Genomic DNA, 25,515 nt, shown 5'->3' on the forward strand with positions numbered 1-25,515 from the left:
GTGGGCGAGGCAGAGCCCCTATTTGCCGCAGGTGTAACAACCGACATTTCGGTGAGTGTAGACGTGGTAGCAACGGTTGTTTCACATGTGGACAGGTGGGACATAGAGCGGCAAATTGTCCCCAGGGTCAGCAGCAGCAGAAACCACAGCAGACCTTTATGCCACCGCCTGCACCACTCCAGCAGATCCAGGGTCCTAGTAGTTACGGCCAGACGGGTCGAGGTGGTGCTTACCACTATCAGGGTGATGCTGTCCCTTATGCTCCGGGGCAGTATCAGTACCCTCAGGATCCCTATTCCCAGGGTGGCTATCCCCAGTATTCGGGCGGCTATATGCCGTATCCTCCAGCCCCAACGGGTGGTTCACAGTGGTATCAGGGAGGACAATATCAGCAGGGGGAGATTGCCACTAGCAGTGCAGGATCTTCGAGACAGTCAGGCCAGCCCAGTCAGGGGCGTGGTGCTCAGGGACGCGGTGTTCAGGCGAGCCGAGGCCGCGGTGGGCGTCAGCAGGGACAGGGGCGTCTTCACAATATTTCTCTGCAGGACGCTCAGAACAACCCAGACTTGATTATGGGTACATTGAACATTCTTGGTTGTTTTGCTAGAGTCTTAATTGATTGTGGAGCTACACATTCCGTAATTTCTCATACATTTGCTCAAGCGACGCAACCTCGCCCCACACCCCTAGGGTATGATTTAGAGTTTGTTATGCCTAGGGGAGAGAGTTGCGTTGTAGATTGTGTGTACCCGGGGTGTCCAGTGATCGTAGAGGGTGTTGCTTTGTCAGCCGATCTTATCCCGTTAGATATTGTGGACTTTGATGTGATTCTGGGCACAGATTGGTTGCACTTCTATCGTGCCAACATTGACTGTTATGGAAAAGTGGTTGCGTTTCACCGACCTGGACTACCTGTGGTTACCTTCGTGGGTGAGCAGAGTGGGGTGAGATATGGCGTTATTTCGGCGCTACGAGCGAAAAAGTTGTTAACTAAGGGTTGTCAGGGGTATCTGGCTCATGTGGTGCTGGATGAGGTTGTTACTAGCAGAATAGAGGATGTGAGAGTGGTCAGACACTTCCCTGATGTATTTCCTGAGGATTTACCTGGGTTACCCCCAGATCGAGACGTAGAGTTCACCATTGAGTTGATTCCAGGTACCAATCCTATTTCTTTAACTCCTTATCGTATGGCTCCTGCGGAGTTAAGGGAATTGAAAGTTCAGCTGCAAGAGTTAGTAGATAAGGGATTTATCCAGCCTAGTACTTCGCCTTGGGGTGCTCCAGTGTTGTTTGTGAGGAAGAAGGATGGAACTTTGAGACTGTGCATCGACTACAGGCAACTCAATCGGGTGACGATTAAAAATCGTTATCCATTGCCTCGTATCGATGATTTGTTCGATCAGCTGAGAGGTGCTTGCGTGTTCTCTAAGATAGACTTGAGGTCTGGTTACTATCAGCTGAAGATCAGTAGGGATGATGTCCCTAAGACGGCGTTCAGGACTCGTTACGGTCATTACGAGTTTCTGGTTATGCCATTTGGGTTGACGAATGCACCAGCCGCTGATAGGAGCTTATTCATGCGACTTAAATGGCTTGTTCTCGTGCATTTACGTTATGTTTCTTTAGTTATTTTAGTCCTTTAAGCTATTGTCGTGTGTTTGTAGGTCCAAAGGGCTAAAGGAGCAAAAAGATGCATTTTGGAGACTTTTGGAGCACTTTTGGGCTAAGGATGGATAGCTTATGCTTGGCGCCAAAATGTTGGACGAAATTGAAGACCAAAGTGTTGGAACCTTGTTCCCTTTAGTTTTAGGACATTTAAACCTTTCCAATTCCCTTATCACATGCATTCATTATTCATTCCCTCACATGCTTCCATTACTTATCATCACCACTTATCACTTATCATAACCACTTATCATCATCACTTATCACTTATCACTTATCACTTATCACATATCATTCACCACATATCATTCACCACTTATCTTATCAACCACTTATCATATCATTCACTTATCTTATCAATCACTTATCATATCATACACTTAATTAATTAACCCACATGCATCCATCACCCAACACTTCCCTTGTGCCGTGCATACCCTCATTCTTTCATCATTTCAGCCACTTCATCATTCCATCAGATTTCACAACCTAAGTCACATGTACATTCATCCACCTTTCTCCCAAAAAGCTTTGCACATGCATTCACTCACCACAAACAAGTCACATGCATTCATCAACATATCTAGCTGTCATTCACATGCATTCCATCTTTTAATTTAATCACATGCACATTCACCTTGCATTTGCAGAAAATCCACTTCATAACACATGCATCTTGGCAGATTTCACATGCACTCATGCACATTCACCTTAATCATTCACATAGCTTTAATCCACATGCATTTCCACCTAGATTTCCACCTCACAACCACCAGAAATCAACCAAAAACGTGCATTCCCTTTCATTTCTGTCAAAACACATGCATTTCCACCCTTTAATCACATGCACAAACAGCCACATGCATCTCCCATCACCATTTCAGATTTCCACCAAGTTCCTAGCTGTCATGTTCCCCCCATTTCACCTATAAATACTCATTCATTCATTCTCATTCATACACAATCCATTCACCACAGAAATAAGGCCTTTGTGCCAGAAATTCATCCATTCCAAACACTCTTCCATAAACTCATCCATTGCAGAAATGTAGACATCAAACCACCCTTGTGCCGTGCCTTCCCTATTAATCCAAACACCACTCCCCAAACCATTCACACCATCAAACTCACCTTAGACCTTGTGCCACAACGAAGAGGAAGAGAAGAGTGCCTAAACGTTCATACAATTCAAGTTTGAGTTGTTGGAATGTTTAGGTGTTTCTTTGATTTCAATGTTTAATTCCAATGCTCTTTGTTTTGTACGAATGAGGAATGGATGATAAGAGGGCCTAAACGTTCATACAATTCAAGTTTGAGTTGTTGGAATGTTTAGGCGTTTCTTTGATTCTCTTTGTTTTGTACCATGAGGAACTAAACCCCCCTTGGTTAGGGGGTGATTCAAATATATGTTTATGCTTGCATTTTGATTTGAATACTTCTAATTGCGTTTCATAAGTTGTGGATTCAATTCGTTTAACTGTTTGATTGATAACTTATTTATGTATGTTCATTGAGAATGCACACTTAATTTTCATGCATGAATATGACGCTAGAATATAAGTGAGTTTCACCTAATCGTTATGAACTTATATTCACAAGTAGTGGAGGTTGCTTATAAACAATCGCGTTAAATGAATTCTTGGCATAAGTTTCATGCAATCCATAGTAACGAATGCCTCGTCAACACTTATAATTTTCATAGAGCGTAATGATTCTTGCTTGTACCTCTTCTATGCATTCATGTTGAGGACTTGTGGGGAATGTTTTGAATTGTCGCATGCATCATCCAATTCAATAACGTTAGGAATATTTGAAGGTTAATTAGTGCATCACGGTTAACTTGGGGTGTTGAGTATCATAGTTTATTGAAATGCAATTGGAAATCATTTTATTATGCAAGTATAACATGTATGGAGATGAACCCCTTAGCCATTCTATCATTCATTCATTTGAATTCCATCCATATTTTCATCAAATTCATCTCTACAATCTGTTTTAATTACAATATGTGTATTTTATTTAATTTCGTCAAATCTAATTCCCCCTTTACTTTATTGTCCAATTTAGTTAGAAAGTATCTTAGTTTGTGTTTATGAGTGTTTTGATTCATTTTATTTCCCAATTTCGTCCAAATTCACCAAAGTGCTCAAAACTGCCCAGAAAGTGATTTTAAGGCAGTTTTGAGTGTTTTGGGTGATGTTTGAGTCTTTTGGTTTGTTTTAGTGTTTCAAGCATTTAGTTTTACATTCTTTGAGTTAGTTTAGTGTTTTATATTGTGTTTTTACGTTCTTGAGTCATTTTGTTACACAAATTCGTCCAAATTTGTGTTTGTGCTCAAATCTGCCCAGAAAGTGGTTTTTAGGCAGATTTGAGTGTGTTTGTGTTGTTTTGAGTCCTTTGAGTCTTTGTGAACGTTTTTAACTTTGTTTTTATGTTTTTGAGTCAAATCCAAGTGATTAACAATCCCTCCTAATCCCCGGTCCAGAACGATCCCTACTTGCACCTATACTACAAATGATAAAAAGAGGGTTTAATTTGTGTGCGTATAATTCACGCATCAAATTTTGGCGCCGTTGCCGGGGATTAGCAACTTTGCTAATCCTTTGGATTGTTATTTTCGTTTTCTTATTAGTTTTAGTTTTCGTTTTTGTTATATATTTTAGTTTTAGTTTGTGATTTGTGTTTTGTTTATTGAATTCAAGTACTAGAGAAGCATAACATGGCACTTGATAATGCTTCTCTTTTGTCACAGCTCATGGAAAGGTCTCAAATGCAAAGCATTGATATATTTGATCTTCAATCAAGGAATAACGTGTTTTCCAATACTTACAATTCGGATTGGAGTGATCATTCAACTTCTATGTGGTGGGAACCTCAAAATGTTCAACAAGAAGGATATTGGCAACCACCTCATATTCAATATGCCCAACCAAACTCAAGTTCGTCAATAGATTATAATCAAAAGCTTAATGAATTAATTTGTTTGGTGCAGGGCTCACAAAATCAAGTCAAGGAGGGCCAAAATCAAGACAAAAGGTTGGACCACTTGGAAATGCAAATTGGGCAGATCGCGGAGTTCGTAGGACAGTTTCGAGACCAAGGCGAACTCCCTAGTTCAACCATTGCAAATCCGAAGGGAGAATTTGAAACTGCCAAGGAAATCATGTTGAGAAGTGACAAAGAGGTTGGAACGGACCCTCAACCATCAAAATCAAATCACAAGGAAGAGGAATACACCCAACCCACGGAAAGGGTGGAAACACCTTTACCGGAGGCACCTATTGCTCCTATGCCATCTAATTCAGGTATGGTTGTTCCAATTAGTTCTAACCCCGTTCCAACTAATAATCCTATTCCTTGCAGGTTCATGAATTCCAAGGAAGAAGAAAGTGAAAAAGACACCTCGGAAGCCCTTCCAAAGGTGAAAAGTAGAGAATGTCATGAATTCATCAAAGAGGACGTTCTTGAAACCATCACATGCAATCTGGCCAAGTCCAATATCCCTGAAACTTTCAAAGGAGTGGTGTTTGTCATTGAGTTCTTGTCGGACAAAACAAGTAAGTTATCTTTTCCAAATTCCATTACATTTTATACTAACTTACTGTTTTTTATGAATCAGGCACCTACACTAGAATTCAAACCAATGCCGGTTCACTTCAAGTATCACCCTCCATTCAAGGACAAATTCCATGCCGTTTGATTTTATTTATGTCATAAAAAAAAAAAATAAAAAAAAAAAAAAAAAAAAAAGATACTAAACATGGAGAAAGGTGGAGCTTCACAAAGGTTGTTTACGTGAAGCCCCACTACGAGGCGTCGAAGCGGAAGGCATCGAAGCGGAAGGCATCGGAGCGGAAGGCATTGGAGCGGAAGGCATCGGAGAAGGAGGCATCGGAGCTAAAGCATTCCAGGCCTCAATACTTGGCCAAGCGCTGGATGAGCCAGGAAAAAGATGCCTCTGGAGGAAAGACGAAAACCTTTGACGGTCACTGTGAATCCGACCTTCAGACTCTTGCAGCTCATCAAGCTTCCTCTTCATGCCCGTCGAATAGTTGTTGGCAAGCACGTGCAAACTTCTATTCTCGTACTTAAGCTGCTGGATCTCCTGCTTGAGACTTTCCACCTCTGCCATCAATGATTCCACCTGACGGGAGCGGGCAAGCAGGCGTTGGCCCATGTTGGACACAGAACTCGCACACTGAACACTAAGTGCGAGGGACTCTTGAACGGCCAACTCATCGGACCGTCCTGACAGCAGCCTACTATCTTTTGGAGTGAGGAGGTTTCTAGCTACTATTGTAGCTGTTGTGGCGTCCTGCATCACGGAGTCTTCACCTGTAAGAAGACCATTAGAAGATAAGAAAGAAGGGCGCCATACGTTACCTTGACGCGGCGCGCCCGTATCACTGCTAAGGCTCAATTCCAAGCTAAGGTTCGATGAGTTTGCCATTTTTCAAAAGTGTTCAAAGAGAAGGGATGGAGTTAAATTTCAAAGGGCCGGAGTCGATTTTCAAGAATGGGAATTCTTCAGAATGTGTTTGTTGTGGTGATCGATAGCTCAATAAAAAAGCCAAGGCGACGCGTCCACCAATTCAAAAAGCCGGAATTTCCGGCGTAATTTAGGCAACGCTTTCTCGGCTTTTCAGAAGACGCGTTCAACTTTGTCAAAAGAATTCTTCTTTTCAGACAACACGTGGAGGCCATCACCGCAACTACACATCTTTAGCCGACAAGCGCAAAGTTCGGCGATGCTTTCTCTGCTTTTCAGAAAACGCGTGCAGCTTTGTCAAAAGGAGCCGCATACGCACTACCACGTGTCGTTCAGAAAGCAAAGGGGCGTCGTTCAGAAATCGAAGGGGCGCCTGCTCAGAAATCGAAGAGGCGTCGTTCTGATATCGAAGAGACATTTGTCGACAAGGGTAAAAGAATAGTACCACCATTTGATATTATCTTTATATATGTCGACCTTCGTCTTTTATGGCAAGGCAAACCTGAAGAACCATGCCCAACTCTCTCTCACCTCTGAGGGCGCACTCCCAGCAAAGCCTTTTGAAATACTCAATTTTTTCTTCTTCCCCAAAGATGATACCAGATGCCTGGAGTACAGATGACCCAGGAGGAAACGGCGGATTGAAGTGTGCTGATTCATTCACCGCTTCTTCAAAAGCAAAGGTATCTCATATCATCAAGGTCAAAAGCAAAAGTATCTCATATCATGCTCTTTCCCTGTCTTTTTCTTTGTCCTTGTTCTTACTCGCATGGCAAAGTAAAAGAAGCAATCAGCCGGCACTTGGAGTCAGTCTTCCGATCTGGAGCCAACTGCCTGGAATCTATTCCTGATTGCTTACCTAGCGTTGCTCTCGAGTAGTCATCTTCAACGGTTGATACACTTCCAGAGAAGGGACCACTTCTGCAAAGGGGAGCGAGTAAGGCAAGTGAAAATGATACATTGAAGCATGTGGAGACAAACTTAGGCTGAGTTATCCTCCAACCCTTTTCAATACGAATTGGAAAGATTGAACAAAGAAACAGACCAAAGGGGTAAGCTCAGACCTTCGGGGAAGACCAAAAGAATCCTCCAACCCAGTAGCACAAAGGAAAATCAACAAGTGGAGGAGACCAAAAGAATCCTGCTGCCCAGTTCAACAGTAGCACAAAGGAAAATCAATGATGGGCGGAAACCAGTTCAAGAGTAAGCCTGTGGAGTCACTATGATCAAAGCCTCAATGCAATTACCAAGGAGAAGAGGGAATTACACTCCATAACCAGATTTGCGTCCCTAAACTCTTCTCTTTGTTAATTACATTCTGCCATGTTTAGTATGTTTAAATGCTTTTTGTGTGTTTACTTATGCTTTGTTTAAATCTATGCTTAAAACATTGAGGACAATGTTTGATTTAAGTGTGGGGGGTAACTAATGTTGTTAATGCAAATTCGTGGGATTTTATCACCCATTACTTCAAATGTTGTTCCTTGCTGTTTTAAGATGTTTTTAAGTTGTTTTAGAGTGTTTTTAGAGTGTTTTGTTTTATAACTCCGAAAATCACATAAAAATTTGAAAAACATGTGTTGAAAAGCCTAAAAAGAGTGTTTTGAGTCGTTTTTGTGTGTTTGTGTCTTAGGGTACCTTCCAACACAATGATAAGGATTTGGTTTGTAATTGCATGACTGTTAAAAAGAGTTATAAACATGGAGAAAAGTTTGATTTACTCTTGGTATATGCTTGGTTATGGTTATAATATATGACTTCACATGCAATCATAAAAGAAAAATTCGTTTTTGTAACATGCTTGAAGGAAGGAACTCAAACAAACGCTACAACCCTGTGAGACTCGAGCCATTACCTTCTTTGGAGAGTTATTTTCTGTGATTCTTTGTTTTCTAAAGTTGTTGCATGATCTCATTATTCCTTGCTTGGTTACTACTTAGAATGCAATTGTATCATGATAGAACTAAATGCTAGAACTTATATCCGTTTCATTCAAAGCATGACATTGAGTTGCATAATATATATCAAGATGAAGTTGTGTTGTTGCCACCATAGCCAAATAGCCTTACTTCCCATATTTCGTATATATAAGTTTTAACCCCATTGAGCCTTGTTTAGCCCATGTTCTTTGTTAACCCATATCATCCTCACCTAGCCTAGATTAGGACCATCCGTACCCTTGTTCTTGAAGCATAGTGAGCATGACGGATAATGAATTCCTTTTGATTAATATGTTGCAGAAAATAAGTGTGGGGGAAGGGATTTTTGTGTGTATGTATGTGCCTAAGTCTTAAAGGAGGCACGGGAAAAAGAAAAAAAAATGTGAGAAAAAGAAGAAGAAAAGAAAGAAAAAGAGTGAAAATAAGTGAGAATGGACTCACAAGTGTGATTGTTGAAGAAAGGGCCCAAAAAGTTTGAATATGGCCCTAAGTTTTGTGACTTCCCCTTGGGTGTTCAAAGTTAACTTCTGCGTTCTAAAGGGAATTCTAAGTGCCTAATTCAATACTTTGCTCACTATTGCTTAAAGAACGTTTGTTTTCCCTATCCTTTCTTTGTTAGCCAAACACCTTTAGCCCCGTTTCAACCCTTATGCTTCTATCTTGATCGTTATGTGTTCAATATGTGGAGTTTGGAATTGATATGAGCTTATGGAATCACTGGTTCTCATTCTAAGTAGTAGCATTCCATTCATGAGATCATATTCATGTCATTATCGTAAATCCAGAAAATGCTTTCTTTGTTATAACATATGTGAGATACTAGTCTTTCATGTTTACATCAATCTCTCACATATAACTAGTGTAGGGTGTGTAGTCAGAAAATCTATGTGAAAATAGAGTGCATTCTAGTAAGGAATTGAGGAAATTCTCTAAGGCATGTTACTACATTCAAAACATGGTTTTAAATGCTTAATTGTGAAATAATATGTGGTGACTATGATTAAGAATGTACTTAAGTGTGAAGATGACTAAAATCTATGGGACTAATGATTTTTAACTTGTCATGTGCATTGGAAATCCTTGAGACGATTGTTGGAAGGTTTAGGTTGTGTTTTTCTTGTTCAGTGTCGTTTTTTTTTTATTTCTTTTGTTTTGTTTTGCTCGAGGACTAGCAAAAGATAAGTGTGGGGGTATTTGATAGGAGCTTATTCATGCGACTTAAATGGCTTGTTCTCGTGCATTTACGTTATGTTTCTTTAGTTATTTTAGTCCTTTAAGCTATTGTCGTGTGTTTGTAGGTCCAAAGGGCTAAAGGAGCAAAAAGATGCATTTTGGAGACTTTTGGAGCACTTTTGGGCTAAGGATGGATAGCTTATGCTTGGCGCCAAAATGTTGGACGAAATTGAAGACCAAAGTGTTGGAACCTTGTTCCCTTTAGTTTTAGGACATTTAAACCTTTCCAATTCCCTTATCACATGCATTCATTATTCATTCCCTCACATGCTTCCATTACTTATCATCACCACTTATCACTTATCATAACCACTTATCATCATCACTTATCACTTATCACTTATCACTTATCACATATCATTCACCACATATCATTCACCACTTATCTTATCAACCACTTATCATATCATTCACTTATCTTATCAATCACTTATCATATCATACACTTAATTAATTAACCCACATGCATCCATCACCCAACACTTCCCTTGTGCCGTGCATACCCTCATTCTTTCATCATTTCAGCCACTTCATCATTCCATCAGATTTCACAACCTAAGTCACATGTACATTCATCCACCTTTCTCCCAAAAAGCTTTGCACATGCATTCACTCACCACAAACAAGTCACATGCATTCATCAACATATCTAGCTGTCATTCACATGCATTCCATCTTTTAATTTAATCACATGCACATTCACCTTGCATTTGCAGAAAATCCACTTCATAACACATGCATCTTGGCAGATTTCACATGCACTCATGCACATTCACCTTAATCATTCACATAGCTTTAATCCACATGCATTTCCACCTAGATTTCCACCTCACAACCACCAGAAATCAACCAAAAACGTGCATTCCCTTTCATTTCTGTCAAAACACATGCATTTCCACCCTTTAATCACATGCACAAACAGCCACATGCATCTCCCATCACCATTTCAGATTTCCACCAAGTTCCTAGCTGTCATGTTCCCCCCATTTCACCTATAAATACTCATTCATTCATTCTCATTCATACACAATCCATTCACCACAGAAATAAGGCCTTTGTGCCAGAAATTCATCCATTCCAAACACTCTTCCATAAACTCATCCATTGCAGAAATGTAGACATCAAACCACCCTTGTGCCGTGCCTTCCCTATTAATCCAAACACCACTCCCCAAACCATTCACACCATCAAACTCACCTTAGACCTTGTGCCACAACGAAGAGGAAGAGAAGAGTGCCTAAACGTTCATACAATTCAAGTTTGAGTTGTTGGAATGTTTAGGTGTTTCTTTGATTTCAATGTTTAATTCCAATGCTCTTTGTTTTGTACGAATGAGGAATGGATGATAAGAGGGCCTAAACGTTCATACAATTCAAGTTTGAGTTGTTGGAATGTTTAGGCGTTTCTTTGATTCTCTTTGTTTTGTACCATGAGGAACTAAACCCCCCTTGGTTAGGGGGTGATTCAAATATATGTTTATGCTTGCATTTTGATTTGAATACTTCTAATTGCGTTTCATAAGTTGTGGATTCAATTCGTTTAACTGTTTGATTGATAACTTATTTATGTATGTTCATTGAGAATGCACACTTAATTTTCATGCATGAATATGACGCTAGAATATAAGTGAGTTTCACCTAATCGTTATGAACTTATATTCACAAGTAGTGGAGGTTGCTTATAAACAATCGCGTTAAATGAATTCTTGGCATAAGTTTCATGCAATCCATAGTAACGAATGCCTCGTCAACACTTATAATTTTCATAGAGCGTAATGATTCTTGCTTGTACCTCTTCTATGCATTCATGTTGAGGACTTGTGGGGAATGTTTTGAATTGTCGCATGCATCATCCAATTCAATAACGTTAGGAATATTTGAAGGTTAATTAGTGCATCACGGTTAACTTGGGGTGTTGAGTATCATAGTTTATTGAAATGCAATTGGAAATCATTTTATTATGCAAGTATAACATGTATGGAGATGAACCCCTTAGCCATTCTATCATTCATTCATTTGAATTCCATCCATATTTTCATCAAATTCATCTCTACAATCTGTTTTAATTACAATATGTGTATTTTATTTAATTTCGTCAAATCTAATTCCCCCTTTACTTTATTGTCCAATTTAGTTAGAAAGTATCTTAGTTTGTGTTTATGAGTGTTTTGATTCATTTTATTTCCCAATTTCGTCCAAATTCACCAAAGTGCTCAAAACTGCCCAGAAAGTGATTTTAAGGCAGTTTTGAGTGTTTTGGGTGATGTTTGAGTCTTTTGGTTTGTTTTAGTGTTTCAAGCATTTAGTTTTACATTCTTTGAGTTAGTTTAGTGTTTTATATTGTGTTTTTACGTTCTTGAGTCATTTTGTTACACAAATTCGTCCAAATTTGTGTTTGTGCTCAAATCTGCCCAGAAAGTGGTTTTTAGGCAGATTTGAGTGTGTTTGTGTTGTTTTGAGTCCTTTGAGTCTTTGTGAACGTTTTTAACTTTGTTTTTATGTTTTTGAGTCAAATCCAAGTGATTAACAATCCCTCCTAATCCCCGGTCCAGAACGATCCCTACTTGCACCTATACTACAAATGATAAAAAGAGGGTTTAATTTGTGTGCGTATAATTCACGCATCAGCCGCCTTTATGGATTTGATGAACCGAGTATTCCAGCCTTACTTGGATAGATTCGTCATTGTCTTCATTGACGATATTCTGGTGTATTCTAAGTCGAAAGCGGAGCATGTTCGACATCTTACTTTGGTGTTGAAAAGGTTGAGGGAACACCAGTTATATGCTAAGTTTAGCAAGTGCCAGTTCTGGTTAGACCAAGTTGCGTTCTTGGGACACGTCATTTCTGCTCAGGGTATTTTGGTTGACCCTCAGAAGGTTGCAGCGGTAGAGAGTTGGGAGCAACCGAGAACCGTCACCGAGGTGAGAAGTTTCCTTGGTTTGGCAGGGTATTATCGGAGATTCGTTAAGGATTTTTCGGTGATTGCCTTACCACTGACGAGGTTAACGAGGAAGGATGTCAAATTTGAGTGGGATGATAGGTGCGAGCGGAGTTTCCAACAGTTGAAGCATTGTCTCACTCATGCACCTGTTTTGGCACTCCCAGACGATAGCGGTGATTTCGAGGTTTATAGCGATGCTTCCTTGAATGGTTTGGGATGTGTATTGATGCAGCATGGTAGGGTGATTGCTTATGCTTCGCGGCAGTTGAAACCTCATGAGAGGAATTACCCTACACATGATTTGGAGTTGGCTGCTATCATTTTTGCGTTAAAGTTGTGGAGGCACTATCTTTACGGAGAAAAGTGCAGGATCTTTACGGATCACAAGAGTCTCCAGTATCTCTTTACTCAGAAGGAACTCAATCTTCGTCAGCGGAGGTGGTTGGAGTTGCTCAGCGATTACGATTGCACGATTGATTATCATCCTGGTTGTGCGAACGTAGTGGCTGATGCACTTAGCAGGAAGTCACAGGGCCGTATTAATGCGTTGTACGCTAGTCGTGCTCCTCTTTTGGTGGACTTGCGTACTACGGGGGTAAGGCTAGAAGCCGAAGATCGAGATGTGGCATTACTTGCTAATTTCCAAGTTAGGCCGATACTTGTTGATCGGGTGCTTGAAGCCCAAGTAACTGATCTGGAGACTCAAGAACTTATTCAAGCTCGAGAGCAAGGAAGGAGGCGAGACCTCAGAGTTCGGGATTCGGATGGCATGTTGATGCTAGAAGGTAGAATGTTCGTGCCTAAGAGTGTGGAGTTGAAGAAAGAAATTCTCGATGAAGCACATATCTCGGCTTATGCCATGCACCCAGGAGCTACTAAAATGTATCATACCATTCGACCGTTTTATTATTGGCCGGGTATGAAGAGGGAGATAGCCGAGTATGTGAGCAGGTGTGCTGTTTGTCAGCAAGTTAAAGCAGAAAGGAAGAAGCCGTTTGGGTTGTTGCAGCCGCTTCCCGTTCCAGAGTGGAAATGGGAAAATATCACCATGGATTTTGTGTACAAACTCCCGCGTACACATAATGGCTTTGACGGCATTTGGGTGATCGTCGATCGACTCACTAAGTCGGCTCATTTTATTCCTGTGAGAGAGAAGTATTCTCTGAGCCGTTTAGCGGAGTTGTTCATTTCGAAGGTTGTGAAGTACCACGGTGTCCCAGTGAGTATTGTTTCGGATCGAGATCCACGATTTACGTCGAAGTTTTGGGTAGCTTTCCAGGAAGCTTTGGGCACGAGATTACTTTACAGCACGGCGTATCATCCACAGACAGACGGACAGTCAGAGACAACTATTCAGACCTTGGAGGATATGCTGCGAGCTTCGGTGTTGCAGTTTGGTGACGCTTGGCACCAAAGATTGGATTTGATGGAATTTGCTTACAACAACAGTTTTCATTCGAGCATTGGCATGGCGCCATTTGAGGCCTTGTATGGCAGAGCTTGTCGCACACCGTTATGTTGGTCAGAGGTTGGAGAAAGAGTTTTAGTGGGTCCAGAGATTGTCGAGGAGACTACTCAGAATGTTCAGGTGATTAAGTTTAACCTGAAAGCAGCTCAGGACAGGCAGAAGAGTCTAGCGGATCAGCGTGCTACGGACAGAACATATGAGGTCGGAGATTGGGTATTTCTGAAGCTTTCACCGTGGAGAGGTGTTGTGCGGTTCGGAAAGAAGGGGAAACTGAGTCCTAGGTACATCGGACCATACATGGTCACCGAACGAGTTGGTGAGGTAGCTTACAGGTTGGAGTTGCCTCCGGAGTTGGCTAGAGTGCATAATGTTTTTCACGTGTCTATGCTCCGACACTATGTTGCTGATCCATCTCACGTGATACCTCCTCAACCGCTTGAGATTAACCCAGATCTGACGTATGATGAGGAACCGGTGACGATCATTGATTGGAAAAAGAAGGTTTTGAGGAACAAGACAGTGAATTTAGTGAAGGTTTTGTGGAGGAACCATTCAGTTGAGGAAGCTACGTGGGAGACAGAAGATCGGATGAGGGATTTGTATCCCCGGTTGTTCTTTGACCACTAGGGGTTGTTATTTGGTTGTTTTGAATTTCGGGACGAAATTCTTTTAAGGTGGGAAGGTTGTGACATCCCGTCCCGGAAATACCGAAATGTACGTATGAAATTACAATTTTAACCCTAGTGTGCTTTCGTCACGTTTTGGTTGTTTATTGTGTTGTGGCATGTGTTTGGAACCTCACACACTCCCACACACACACGGACACTATCCTTCTCTCTCTCCCTCTGTCTTCTCTCTCTCCCGAGTCCTCTATTCTTCTTCTTCTTCCTAAAAACGTACGGACCAACACACATACCCCTCAAACCGTGACAGATCGAGGAAACTAAGGACACCACTCAACTCGTGAGGTCGAGGCGAGCACAACCATACCATTTTCAGGTAGGAACCTCAACGTTTTCACGTCGAATTCACAAGCCCCGATTTATGTACTGTTCATGCAAAATTTATACGTTGAGTTTTTGGGATTTCTAAGCTCATAGGTAGCTTGGTGGTGTCCCAAGGAGCCTCGGAGTGCTTCGTTGGACGAAATTGGACGTCGGGATCGTCCTACTCGAAGTTGGCCGGTTTTGGTTGTTTGCACAGGTAAGATTTCGTAATTTTTAGCCTTTAAAAGTGGTCCAACGTGATTCTTCTAGTCTAGGGCTTTCTTTTGGTCCAAGAATCATAGAAAATGGTTGAGAAACGAAGGAGATTAGTAAGTTTAAAGTTTTTCCCAGTTTCCGGCGACCGGAGTCCGGCGAGGGTAGGCCGGAGAAGAATGGGGAATATTCCGTCAAGTTTGACGGAATATTCCTAACGGCAGTGACGGTATCCGGTTAGATTTGACGGAATATTCCGTCAGTTTAACGGAATATTCCTGACGGCGTCTGTTGACACCGTCAGTGTGCCTGGCACGTGGCCGCGCGTGGGGGGCGCGTAGGTCCGTGCCTGTGCTGGCGCGTGGGGGCGCGTGCGGGGTCCAAAAATTATTTTAAAAATATGGTTGTGATCCTGAGGTTGTGTAGAGCACGTTGGTATATTCATTTGTCCATTTTGAGCAATGTATGAGAAGTTATTACGAGAAACGGGTTATGTGCTTTAAAGTTAACGTTTTTATAGTTGTTTCGCATTTAGGTGACACGTACCCAGAGGACGAGCGTGCACACGCGAGGCAGGGGGGCTACGACCCTTCTACATACCAGTGAGTGGGCTTTTGTTTTCCGTATATACCTATATACATTTATATTCCCAGAAATTGATTTAAAAAGGGTTATTTGCCTTATGCCATGCATGTTATTATTATCGTTTATGCATCATCACATTTATTAGTAGTGGCATGCATATACATATTTATATGTGGGTGCTGTGGAGGCATAGGTAAGTGCCAGGTAAGCGTTAATTAACGATTGCATTAATTAGTGGTTAGAGATGCCTAGAGAGCTCATAACCTGCACCCCCGGTGTTAGTGCTCCCGCCCAGAGTAGGGCACAGTCCTTCACGTGTTGTTCACCTCCCGCACCATACGCTCAACTTGGATCCAAGCTAGGTGCATAGGCCTGTCGTACAGACCACAATAGGTGGTTCCGACTCGTAGGTGACCCGCGATTATTCGCACAGCCTTCACGTGATCGTAGCACTAGAGCGTATATATATGTTACACCCAGGCTTGTCGTACAGACCACTTTAGGTGGTTCCGACTCGTGGGCAGGTTTAGATATTGAGATTGAGATTTGAGCTCTAGATGCAGCCGTACAGGTCACGTTAGGTGACTCCGGCTGCCAGATTACATGATATTGATATGGTTATACCTGGGCACTTGCATATCACTTTGAGATTGTGGCATGGCATATCTTGAGCATTGATAGGAGCATATTTAGGCAACTTACTTAGCTTGTTTTCGTGCATTTATATTGTTAATTCATAGTTGTTTTAGTAGTTTAAGCCATTTTCGTGTGTTTTTAGGTTCATATGGCTAAGGAAGCAAAAAGATGCATTTTGGAGCATTTTGGAGCAAAATTGGGCTTGGATTGGATTGCATTTGCTTGGAGCCAAAGTGTTGGACGAATTTGAAGGCCTTGTATGCACTTTGGACATAAAACAAAGGGCCTAGCCCAATCAAACAATCCTTTGAGCCATGCAAAACCTCTAGCCCAATCAACAACCCTTAGCCACATGCATTCACATGCATCACAACCCCAAAACCATCAAGAAACACCATTCACACACACATGCACTTACTCTTTCATCATTGCACCACCATTCACACACACATGCACTTAATCCTTCATCATTACACCACCTTCTCCATCTTTATTCCACATGCATTCATCATAATTCACCCTAGCTACCACCATTCACACACACATGCACTTACTCTTTCATCATTGCACCACCAATTCAACACATGCATTTCCACCTTCCTACTTCATCATTTCATCCACATGCACTCTCAATCATAACAACCACATTCACTCTTAAACAATCACCCACATATTCTCCCATTCCCCCTATAAAAACCCATGCATTCATACACAAAAATCACATCTCATTTTCATTCACATATCATTCACAACACAACAACAAACACAAAAACAGCAACCTTGTTGCCGTGGGTTCTCTTCATTTCCAGCATCATTCCCTTCTATTTCCACCACTTCCCAACCCTCCAAACCACTCCTCTACCATTTCCATAATCCCCCAAACCTCACCTTAGACCTTGTGCTACAATAACGAGGAAGATAAGAGGGCCTAAACGTTCATACAATTCAAGTTTGAGTTGTTGGAATGTTTAGGTGTTTCTTTGATTTCAAAGTTTAAATTCAATTCTCTTTGTTTTGTACGTATGAGGAATGGAAGAGAAGAGTGCCTAAACGTTCATACAATTCAAGTTTGAGTTGTTGGAATGTTTAGGTGTTTCTTTAATTTCAAAGTTATGAGGAAATAAACCCCCCTTTAGCTAGGGGGTGATTCGAAACTATGTTTATATTTGCAATATGAATTGATTAACTTTCGTTGGAATTTCATAAGTTGTGGATTCAATTCGTTTAACTGTTTGATTGATAACTTATTTATGTATGTTCATTGAGATTGCAAGCCTAATTTTCATGCATGAATATGACGCTAGAATATAAGTGAGTTTCACCTAAACGTTACGAACTTATATTCACAAGTAGTGGAGGTTGCTCATAATCGCGTTAAACGAATTCTTGGCATAAGTTTCATGCGTATTCCATAGTAACGAATGCCTCGTCGATGTTTATGATTTCCGTTGAACTTAATGATCTTTGTTGAATGTCTCTATCATGCGTATTCCATAGTTAGGGACTTTGATTAAGAATAATTTGGTTGTAATGCGTATTCCATTCAATCCAACGAATCTAGGGAAATCTGAAAGTTAATTTAAGCGAACCTAATTAACTTGGAGCATTGAGTTTCATAATTTATCGAAAGACCAACTGAGAATCAATCTTGTATGCAAGTGTAACATGTATGGAGATGAACCCCTTAGCTAGCATTCATCCATAAACTTCATATTTACATTCTGTCTAGTTTATTAACTTGTTTCGTTATTTCAATTTTCGTAAGAACCTCAATCCCCCTTTTGCTTTAATGCTCATTTTAGTTAGAATTCAATTTAGTTTGTGTTTTTAAAGCATTTTGAGTTTTTGGTTTGTCTTAGTGTTTTAAATTTTAATTTTGCATTCTTTGAGTCTAGTTTAGTGTTTTAAACTTTATTTTACATTTTTGAGTCAGTTTCCAAGAGATTTGCAATCCCTCCTAATCCCCGGTCCAGAACGATCCCTACTTGCACTTATACTACAAATCGTCAAAAAGAGGGTTTAATTTGTGTGCGCATAAATCACGCATCAAATTTTGGCGCCGTTGCCGGGGATTAGCAACTTTGCTAATCCCTTGGTTCTTTTCTTTTTTTTTTTTTTTTTTTTTTGTTTAGTTGTTTTCGTTTTAGTTTCTAACTTAGTGTTGTTTTCTTTGTTTGTTGTTACTTTTGATTTTTGATTTAGTTCTCTTTCTTTGATTTTAGGTACTAGAGAAGTAAGATATGGATTTTGCTAGCATTCAAGCTCAATTGGCAAATCTTACTTCTAAATTGTCGCCGTATGTCGAAAGGACCACAATGCAGAGTGTCCCTACATTTGGTGCTTCATATAGGCAAGGATTTCAAGCCAATCAATGTCCACAAAGAGATTGGAGGGATCATTCAAACTCTATATGGTGGGAAGATCAACAAGTTCAACGTGAAGCATATTGGCAACCATATGAGGAGTTCTATTCAAGACCTATGCAGCCACCACAACTTCATATGCAATATGCTCAATTAAATTCAAGTTCGCCAGTAGATTATATTCAAATTCTTAATGAAATAAATTCTTTGGCGCAGGGGTCACAAAATCAAGCCAAGGAGGCTCAACAAGAAGCATATTGGCAACCATATGAGGAGTTCAATACAACACCTATGCAGCCACCACAACCTCCCCCACAACAATTCCAATCAAGTTCAAGTATGTCCATGGATAATGATAAAAAATTTCAACTACTAACCTCTTTGACGCAGGACGAACAAAATCAAGACAAGAAGTTGGGTAAATTGGACGAGCAATTTGGGCAGATTATGGAGTTCATGAAACAAATTCAAGAGCAAAGTGAACTTTCCAACTCAACTATTGAAAACTCGAAGGAAGATTTTGAAATCCATAATGCTATCACTTTGGGAAGTGCTATGGAGGTTGGAGCTGACCTAAAAATGTCCAAACATAGCCTAGAAGTGGATGAAGAACTGCTAATTGAGGAGGAGGAAGAAGACATGCACACGGCAAGGGTAGAACAACCGTTGCCGCAACCCCCTAAGCCCTCTAAACCACCCACCACCAGTAAGGACGTCCCAATTTCATGTTATTCTGATGTTATTCCACCCAATGTCCCTTTTCCTAGCAGGTTTTTGATTCCCAACCAAGAAGAGAGTAAAAAGGACATCGTGGAAGCCTTCCCAAAGGTGCAAAATGCTATTCAAATTCTTGGTGCAACACAGCAAGTTTTAGATGGTGTTGAATTCTTCAAAGGACTTTGTACACCAAGAAGAATGATTCAAGAGAAGGTAGTGGCTGGAGAAGATGTAGAAGGCATCAAAGAGGACAAATTTGAAACCACAATTCCCAAGGAAGTTGGATTTTATGACACGGGACAAGTCATAACTTTCGAAGGGGTGTTTATTTTGGAGTTCATTTTGGAGCACACAGGTAAGCCGCCTCCCCGAATTTCAATTTTCTTTTATACTAACATGTGGTTAATGATTCAGGCACCCAATCTGGAATTTAAACTATTACCGGATCATTTCAAGTATCACCGCCCATTCAAAGATAAATTCCATGCCGTTTGATTTTATTTATGTAAAAAAAAAAAAAAAAAAAAAAAAAAAAAAGATACTAAACATGGAGAAAGGTGGAGCTTCACAAAGGTTGTTTACGTGAAGCCCCACTACGAGGCGCAGAAGCGGAAGGCGCAGAAGCGGGAGGCATAGAAGCGGGAGGCATCGGAGCGGAAGCCATCGGAGCGGGAGGCATCGGAGCTAGAGCATTCCAGGCCTCAATACTTGGCCAAGCGCTGGATGACCCAGGAAAAAGGTGCCTCTGGAGATAAGACGCAAGCCTTTGACGGTCACTGTGAATTCGACCCTCAGATTCTTGCAGCTCATCAAGCTTCCTTTTCATCCCCGACGAATAGTTATTTGCAAGCACATGCAAACTTCTATTCTCGTACTTAAGCTGCTGGATCTCTTGCTTAAGTCTTTCCACCTCTGCCATCAACGATTCCACCTGACGAGAGCGGGCAAGCAGGCGTAGGCCCATGTTGGACACAGAGCTCGCACACTGAACACTAAGTGCGAGGGACTCTTGAACGGCCAACTCATCAGACCGTCCTGACAGCAGCCTACTATCTTTTGGAGTGAGGAGGTTCCTAGCTACTATTGTAGCTGTTGTGGCGTCCTGCATCACAGAGTCTTCACCTGAAAGAGGACCGTTAGAAGATAAAAAAGAAGGGCGCCATACGTTACCTTGACGCGGCGCGCCCGTATCACTGCTAAGGCTCAATTCCAAGCTAAGGTTCGATGAGTTTGCCATTTTTTCAAAGGTGTTCAAAGATAGGGGTTGATGGAGTAAATTTTCAAAGGGTCGGAGTCGATTTTCAAGAATGGGAGTTCTTCAGAGTGTGTTTGTTGTGGTGATCGATAGCTCTATAAGAAGCCAAGGCGACGCGTCCACCAATTCAAAAAGCCGGAATTTCCGGCGTAATTTAGGCGACGCGTTCTCGGCTTTTCAGAAGACGCGTTCAACTTTGTCAAAAGATTTCTGACAAAGCTGAAAACACGTGGAGGCCATCATCGCAACTACACATCTTTAGCCGACAAGCGCAAAGTTCGGCGACGCTTTCTCTACTTTTCAGAAGACGCGTGCAGCTTTGTCAAAAGGAGCCGCATCTGCACTACCACGTGTCGTTCAGAAAGCGAAGGGGCGTCGTTCAGAAATCGAAGGGGCGCCTGCTCGGAAATCGAAGAGGCGTATTCAAAGATCGAAGAGGCGCCACTATTTCAAAAAGCCGGAATTGCGGGATCAAAACGTTTGTCGACAAGGGTAAAAAGTACCACCACTTGATATTATCTCTATATATGTCGACCTTCGTCTTTTATGGCAGGGCAAACCTGAAGAAATTGCCCAACTCTCCCTCACCTCTGAGGGCGCACTCCCAGCAAAGCCTTTCGAAATACTCAATTTTTTCTTCTTCCCCAAAGATGATACCAGATGCCTGGAGTAAAGATGACCCAGGAGGAAATACATGTGCTGATTCATGCACCGCTTCTTCAAAAGCAAAGGTATCTCATATCATCAAGGTCAAAAGCAAAAGTATCTCATATCATGCTCTTTCCCTGTCTTTTTCTTTGTCCTTGTTCTTACTCGCATGGCAAAGTAAAAGAAGCAATCAGCCGGCACTTGGAGTCAGTCTTCCGATCTGGAGCCAACTGCCTGGAACCTATTCCTGATTGCTTACCTAGCGTTGCTCTCGAGTAGTCATCTTCAACGGTTGATACACTTCCGGAGAAGGGACCACTTCTGCAAAGGGGAGCGAGTAAGGCAAGTGAAAATGATACATTGAAGCATGTGGAGACAAACATAGGCTGAGTTATCCTCCAACCCTTTTCAATACGAATTGGAAAGATTGAACAAAGAAACAAAAAAAAGGGATAAGCTCAGACCTTCGGGGGAGACCAAAAGAACCATCCTGCTGCCCAGTTCAAGAAGTAGCACAAAGGAAAATCAACGATGGGCAGAAACCAGTTCAAGAGTAAGCCTGTGGAATCACAAAGATCAAAAGCCTCAATGCAATTATCAAGGAGAAGATGGAATTTACACTCTATAACCAGATTTGCGTCTCTAAACTCTTCTCTTTGTTAATTACATTCTGCCATGTTTAGTATGTTTAAGTGCTTTTTGTGTATTTACTTATGCTTTGTGTGAATCTATGCTTAAAACATTGAGGACAATGTTTGATTTAAGTGTGGGGGGGTAACTAAGTATGTTGATGCAAATTCGTTGAATTTTATCACCCATAACTTCAAGTGTTGTTCCTTGCTGTTTTAAATGTTTTTAAGGTGTTTTTAAACTGTTTTAGCGTGTTTTGTTTTATAACTCCGAAAATCACATAAAAATTTGAAAAACATTTTTTTGAAAAGCCTAAAAAGAGTGTTTTGAGTTGTTTTTGTGTCTTAGGGAACCTTCCAACGTTATGATGAGGATTTGGTTTGTAATTGCATGACTGTTAAAAAGAGTTATAAACATGGATGAAAGTTTGATTTACTCTTGGTATATGTTTAGTTATGGTTATAATGTATGACTTCACATGCAATCATAAAAGAAAAATTCGTTTTTGTAACATGCTTGAAGAAAGGAACTCATAATAACGCTACATCCCTGTGAGACTCGAGCCATTACCTTCTTTGGAGAGTTATTTTCTGTGATTCTTTGTTTTCTAAAGTTGTTGCATGATCTCATTATTCCTTGCTTGGTTGCTACTTAGAATGCAATTGTATCATGATAGAACTAAATGCTAGAACTTATATCCGTTTCATTCAAAGCATGACATTGAATTGCATAACATATATCAAGATGAAGTTATGTAGTTGCCACCATAGCCAAATAGCCTTACTTCCCATATTTCGTATATGTTGTAAGTTTTAACCCCGTTGAGCCTTGTTTAGCCCATGTTCTTTGTTAACCCATATCATCCTCACCTAGCCTAGATTAGGACCATCCGTACCCTTGTTCTTGAAGCATAGTAAGCATGACGGATAATGAATTCCTTTTGATTAATATGTTGTAGAAAATAAGTGTGGGGGAAGGGATTTTTTTTTGTGTGTATGTATGTGCCTAAGTCTTAAAGGAGGCACGGGAAAAAGAAAAAAAAAAAAAAATGGTGAGAAAAAGAAGAAGAAAAGAAAGAAAAAGAGTGAAAATAAGTGAGAATGGACTCACAAGTGTGATTGTTGAAGAAAGGGCCAAAAAAAAAAAAAGTTGAATATGGCCCTAAGTTTTGTGACTTCCCCTTGGGTGTTCAAAGTTGACTTCTGCGTTCTAAAGGGAATTCTAAATACCTAATTCAATACTTTGCTCACTATTGCTTTAAGAATGTTTGTTTATCCTTCACCTTTCATTGTTAGCCAATACCCTAGCCCCGTTACAACCCTTTGACTTCTATCTTGATCGTTATGTGTTCAATAATGTGGAGTTTGGAATTGATATGAGCTTATGGAATCACTGGTTCTCATTCTAAGTAGTAGCATTCCATTCATGAGATCATATTCATGTCATGATAGTAAATCCAGAAAATGCTTTCCTTGTTATAACATATGTGAGTGTTAGAATTCATATTTACATCAATCTTCTCACATATAACTAGTGTAGGGTGTGTAGTCAGAAAATCTGTGTGAAAAATGAGTGCATATCTTGTAAGGATTTGAGCAATTTCTCTAAGGCATGTTACTACATTCGAAATGTGTTTTAAATGCTTAATTGTGAACTAGTATGTGGTGACTATGATTAAGAATGTACTTAAGTGTAAAGATGGCTAAAATCTGTGGGAATAATGATTTTTAACTTGTCATGTGCATTGGAAATCCCTGAGACGTTTGTTGGAAGGTTTAGGTTGTGTTTTACTTGTTCGTTTTTGTTTTGTTTCTGGTTTCTTTTGTTTTGTTTTGCTCGGGGACGAGCAAAAGCTAAGTGTGGGGGAATTTGATAGGAGCATATTTAGGCAACTTACTTAGCTTGTTTTCGTGCATTTATATTGTTAATTCATAGTTGTTTTAGTAGTTTAAGCCATTTTCGTGTGTTTTTAGGTTCATATGGCTAAGGAAGCAAAAAGATGCATTTTGGAGCATTTTGGAGCAAAATTGGGCTTGGATTGGATTGCATTTGCTTGGAGCCAAAGTGTTGGACGAATTTGAAGGCCTTGTATGCACTTTGGACATAAAACAAAGGGCCTAGCCCAATCAAACAATCCTTTGAGCCATGCAAAACCTCTAGCCCAATCAACAACCCTTAGCCACATGCATTCACATGCATCACAACCCCAAAACCATCAAGAAACACCATTCACACACACATGCACTTACTCTTTCATCATTGCACCACCATTCACACACACATGCACTTAATCCTTCATCATTACACCACCTTCTCCATCTTTATTCCACATGCATTCATCATAATTCACCCTAGCTACCACCATTCACACACACATGCACTTACTCTTTCATCATTGCACCACCAATTCAACACATGCATTTCCACCTTCCTACTTCATCATTTCATCCACATGCACTCTCAATCATAACAACCACATTCACTCTTAAACAATCACCCACATATTCTCCCATTCCCCCTATAAAAACCCATGCATTCATACACAAAAATCACATCTCATTTTCATTCACATCTCATTCACAACACAACAACAAACACAAAAACAGCAACCTTGTTGCCGTGGGTTCTCTTCATGTGGAATGGCTGAATTGAATGATTAAAGTGCACGACACAAAGGGATGTGTTGGTGTGTGAATGGAAATGCAATCTGAAATGGGAGAGCATGTGGGTGGAAATGCATGTGGGTGAATGTGTGGCTGCATGGATTAAAGAATGGGAGTGCATGTGTTGAATGATTAAAGTGCATGTGTAATGTTTTAAAGGATGGAATGATGGAGGAACAAGTGCATGTGAATGCATAGTGATAGCATGTGCATGGTTTTGGTTGGAATGCAAGGGAATGTGCTGAAATGATGGTTTCTTTGGTGATGAATGTGGCTGCAAGGTGTGAATGATTATGGGTATGATAAGTGATAAGTGTATGGTTATAAGTGATATGATATGTGGTTATTATAAGTGATAAGTGGTGATGATAAGTGTATGATATGATAAGTGAATGATATGATAAGTGTATGATATGTGGTGAATGATATGTTAAGTGAATGGTTTAAGTGTTTAAAATAGAGAACAAAGCCCTTCCTTGCATGGCAAGGAAGGGAGACACAAGGAAACATACGATAATGTCCTAAGGTTGCAAGGAATGTTGTTTTTGTGTTCTAAAATGCGTAGGAGTCTTCAATGATGCTCAAACATGAGGTCTTTTAGGATTTAACTTTCCTACTTCAAGTCTTCAATTTCGTCCATCCTCTTGGCTCCAAGCATATGATATCCATTCCAATCTCTAATTTGCTCCAAAAGGCACCAAAATGCATCCTTTTGCATACCTTGCCCTTAGAACCTACAAACACACGAAAATAGCTTAAAGTACTAAAATAACTAAAGAAACATAACGTAAATGCACGAGAACAAGCCATTTAAGTCGCATGAATATGCTCCTATCAATAACACGTATTCAAGATGAAGTTGTGTAGTGACCACCACCAAAGCCAAATAGCCTTGTGCCCTTAACTCATTTTGTGTTTAAGTTTAACCCCATTGAGCCGTGTTAGCCCATGTTCTTTGTTAACCCATATCATCCTCACCTAGCCTAGATTAGGACCACCCATACCCTTGTTCTTGAAGCATAGTAAGCATGACTGAGAATGAATTCCTTTTGATTAATGCGTTGCAGAAAATAAGTGTGGG

At 40.6% G+C, this 25,515-nt stretch overlaps 1 protein-coding gene across 2 annotated transcripts in view; it reads right to left on the reverse strand.

Annotated features, from left to right (window-relative positions):
* LOC137710039 (uncharacterized) overlaps positions 1-25,515 on the reverse strand; it is an 82,188-nt gene that overhangs the window by 36,787 nt on the left and 19,886 nt on the right. The window contains exon 2 of one of the 2 annotated variants that reach the window (XM_088680798.1): positions 25,003-25,168. The exons of the other annotated variant lie outside the window; for it this stretch is intronic. Coding sequence (XP_088536924.1) covers positions 25,053-25,168 — 116 coding nt within the window. The 3' untranslated portion in view covers positions 25,003-25,052. Of the gene's footprint in view, positions 1-25,002; positions 25,169-25,515 lie in introns of those variants that run through there. 2 annotated transcript variants of the gene reach the window in all.

This window comes from Pyrus communis, chromosome 12 (assembly GCF_041283825.1).
Source record: "Pyrus communis isolate YQ-2024b chromosome 12, ASM4128382v1, whole genome shotgun sequence".
NCBI lineage: Eukaryota > Viridiplantae > Streptophyta > Magnoliopsida > Rosales > Rosaceae > Pyrus > Pyrus communis.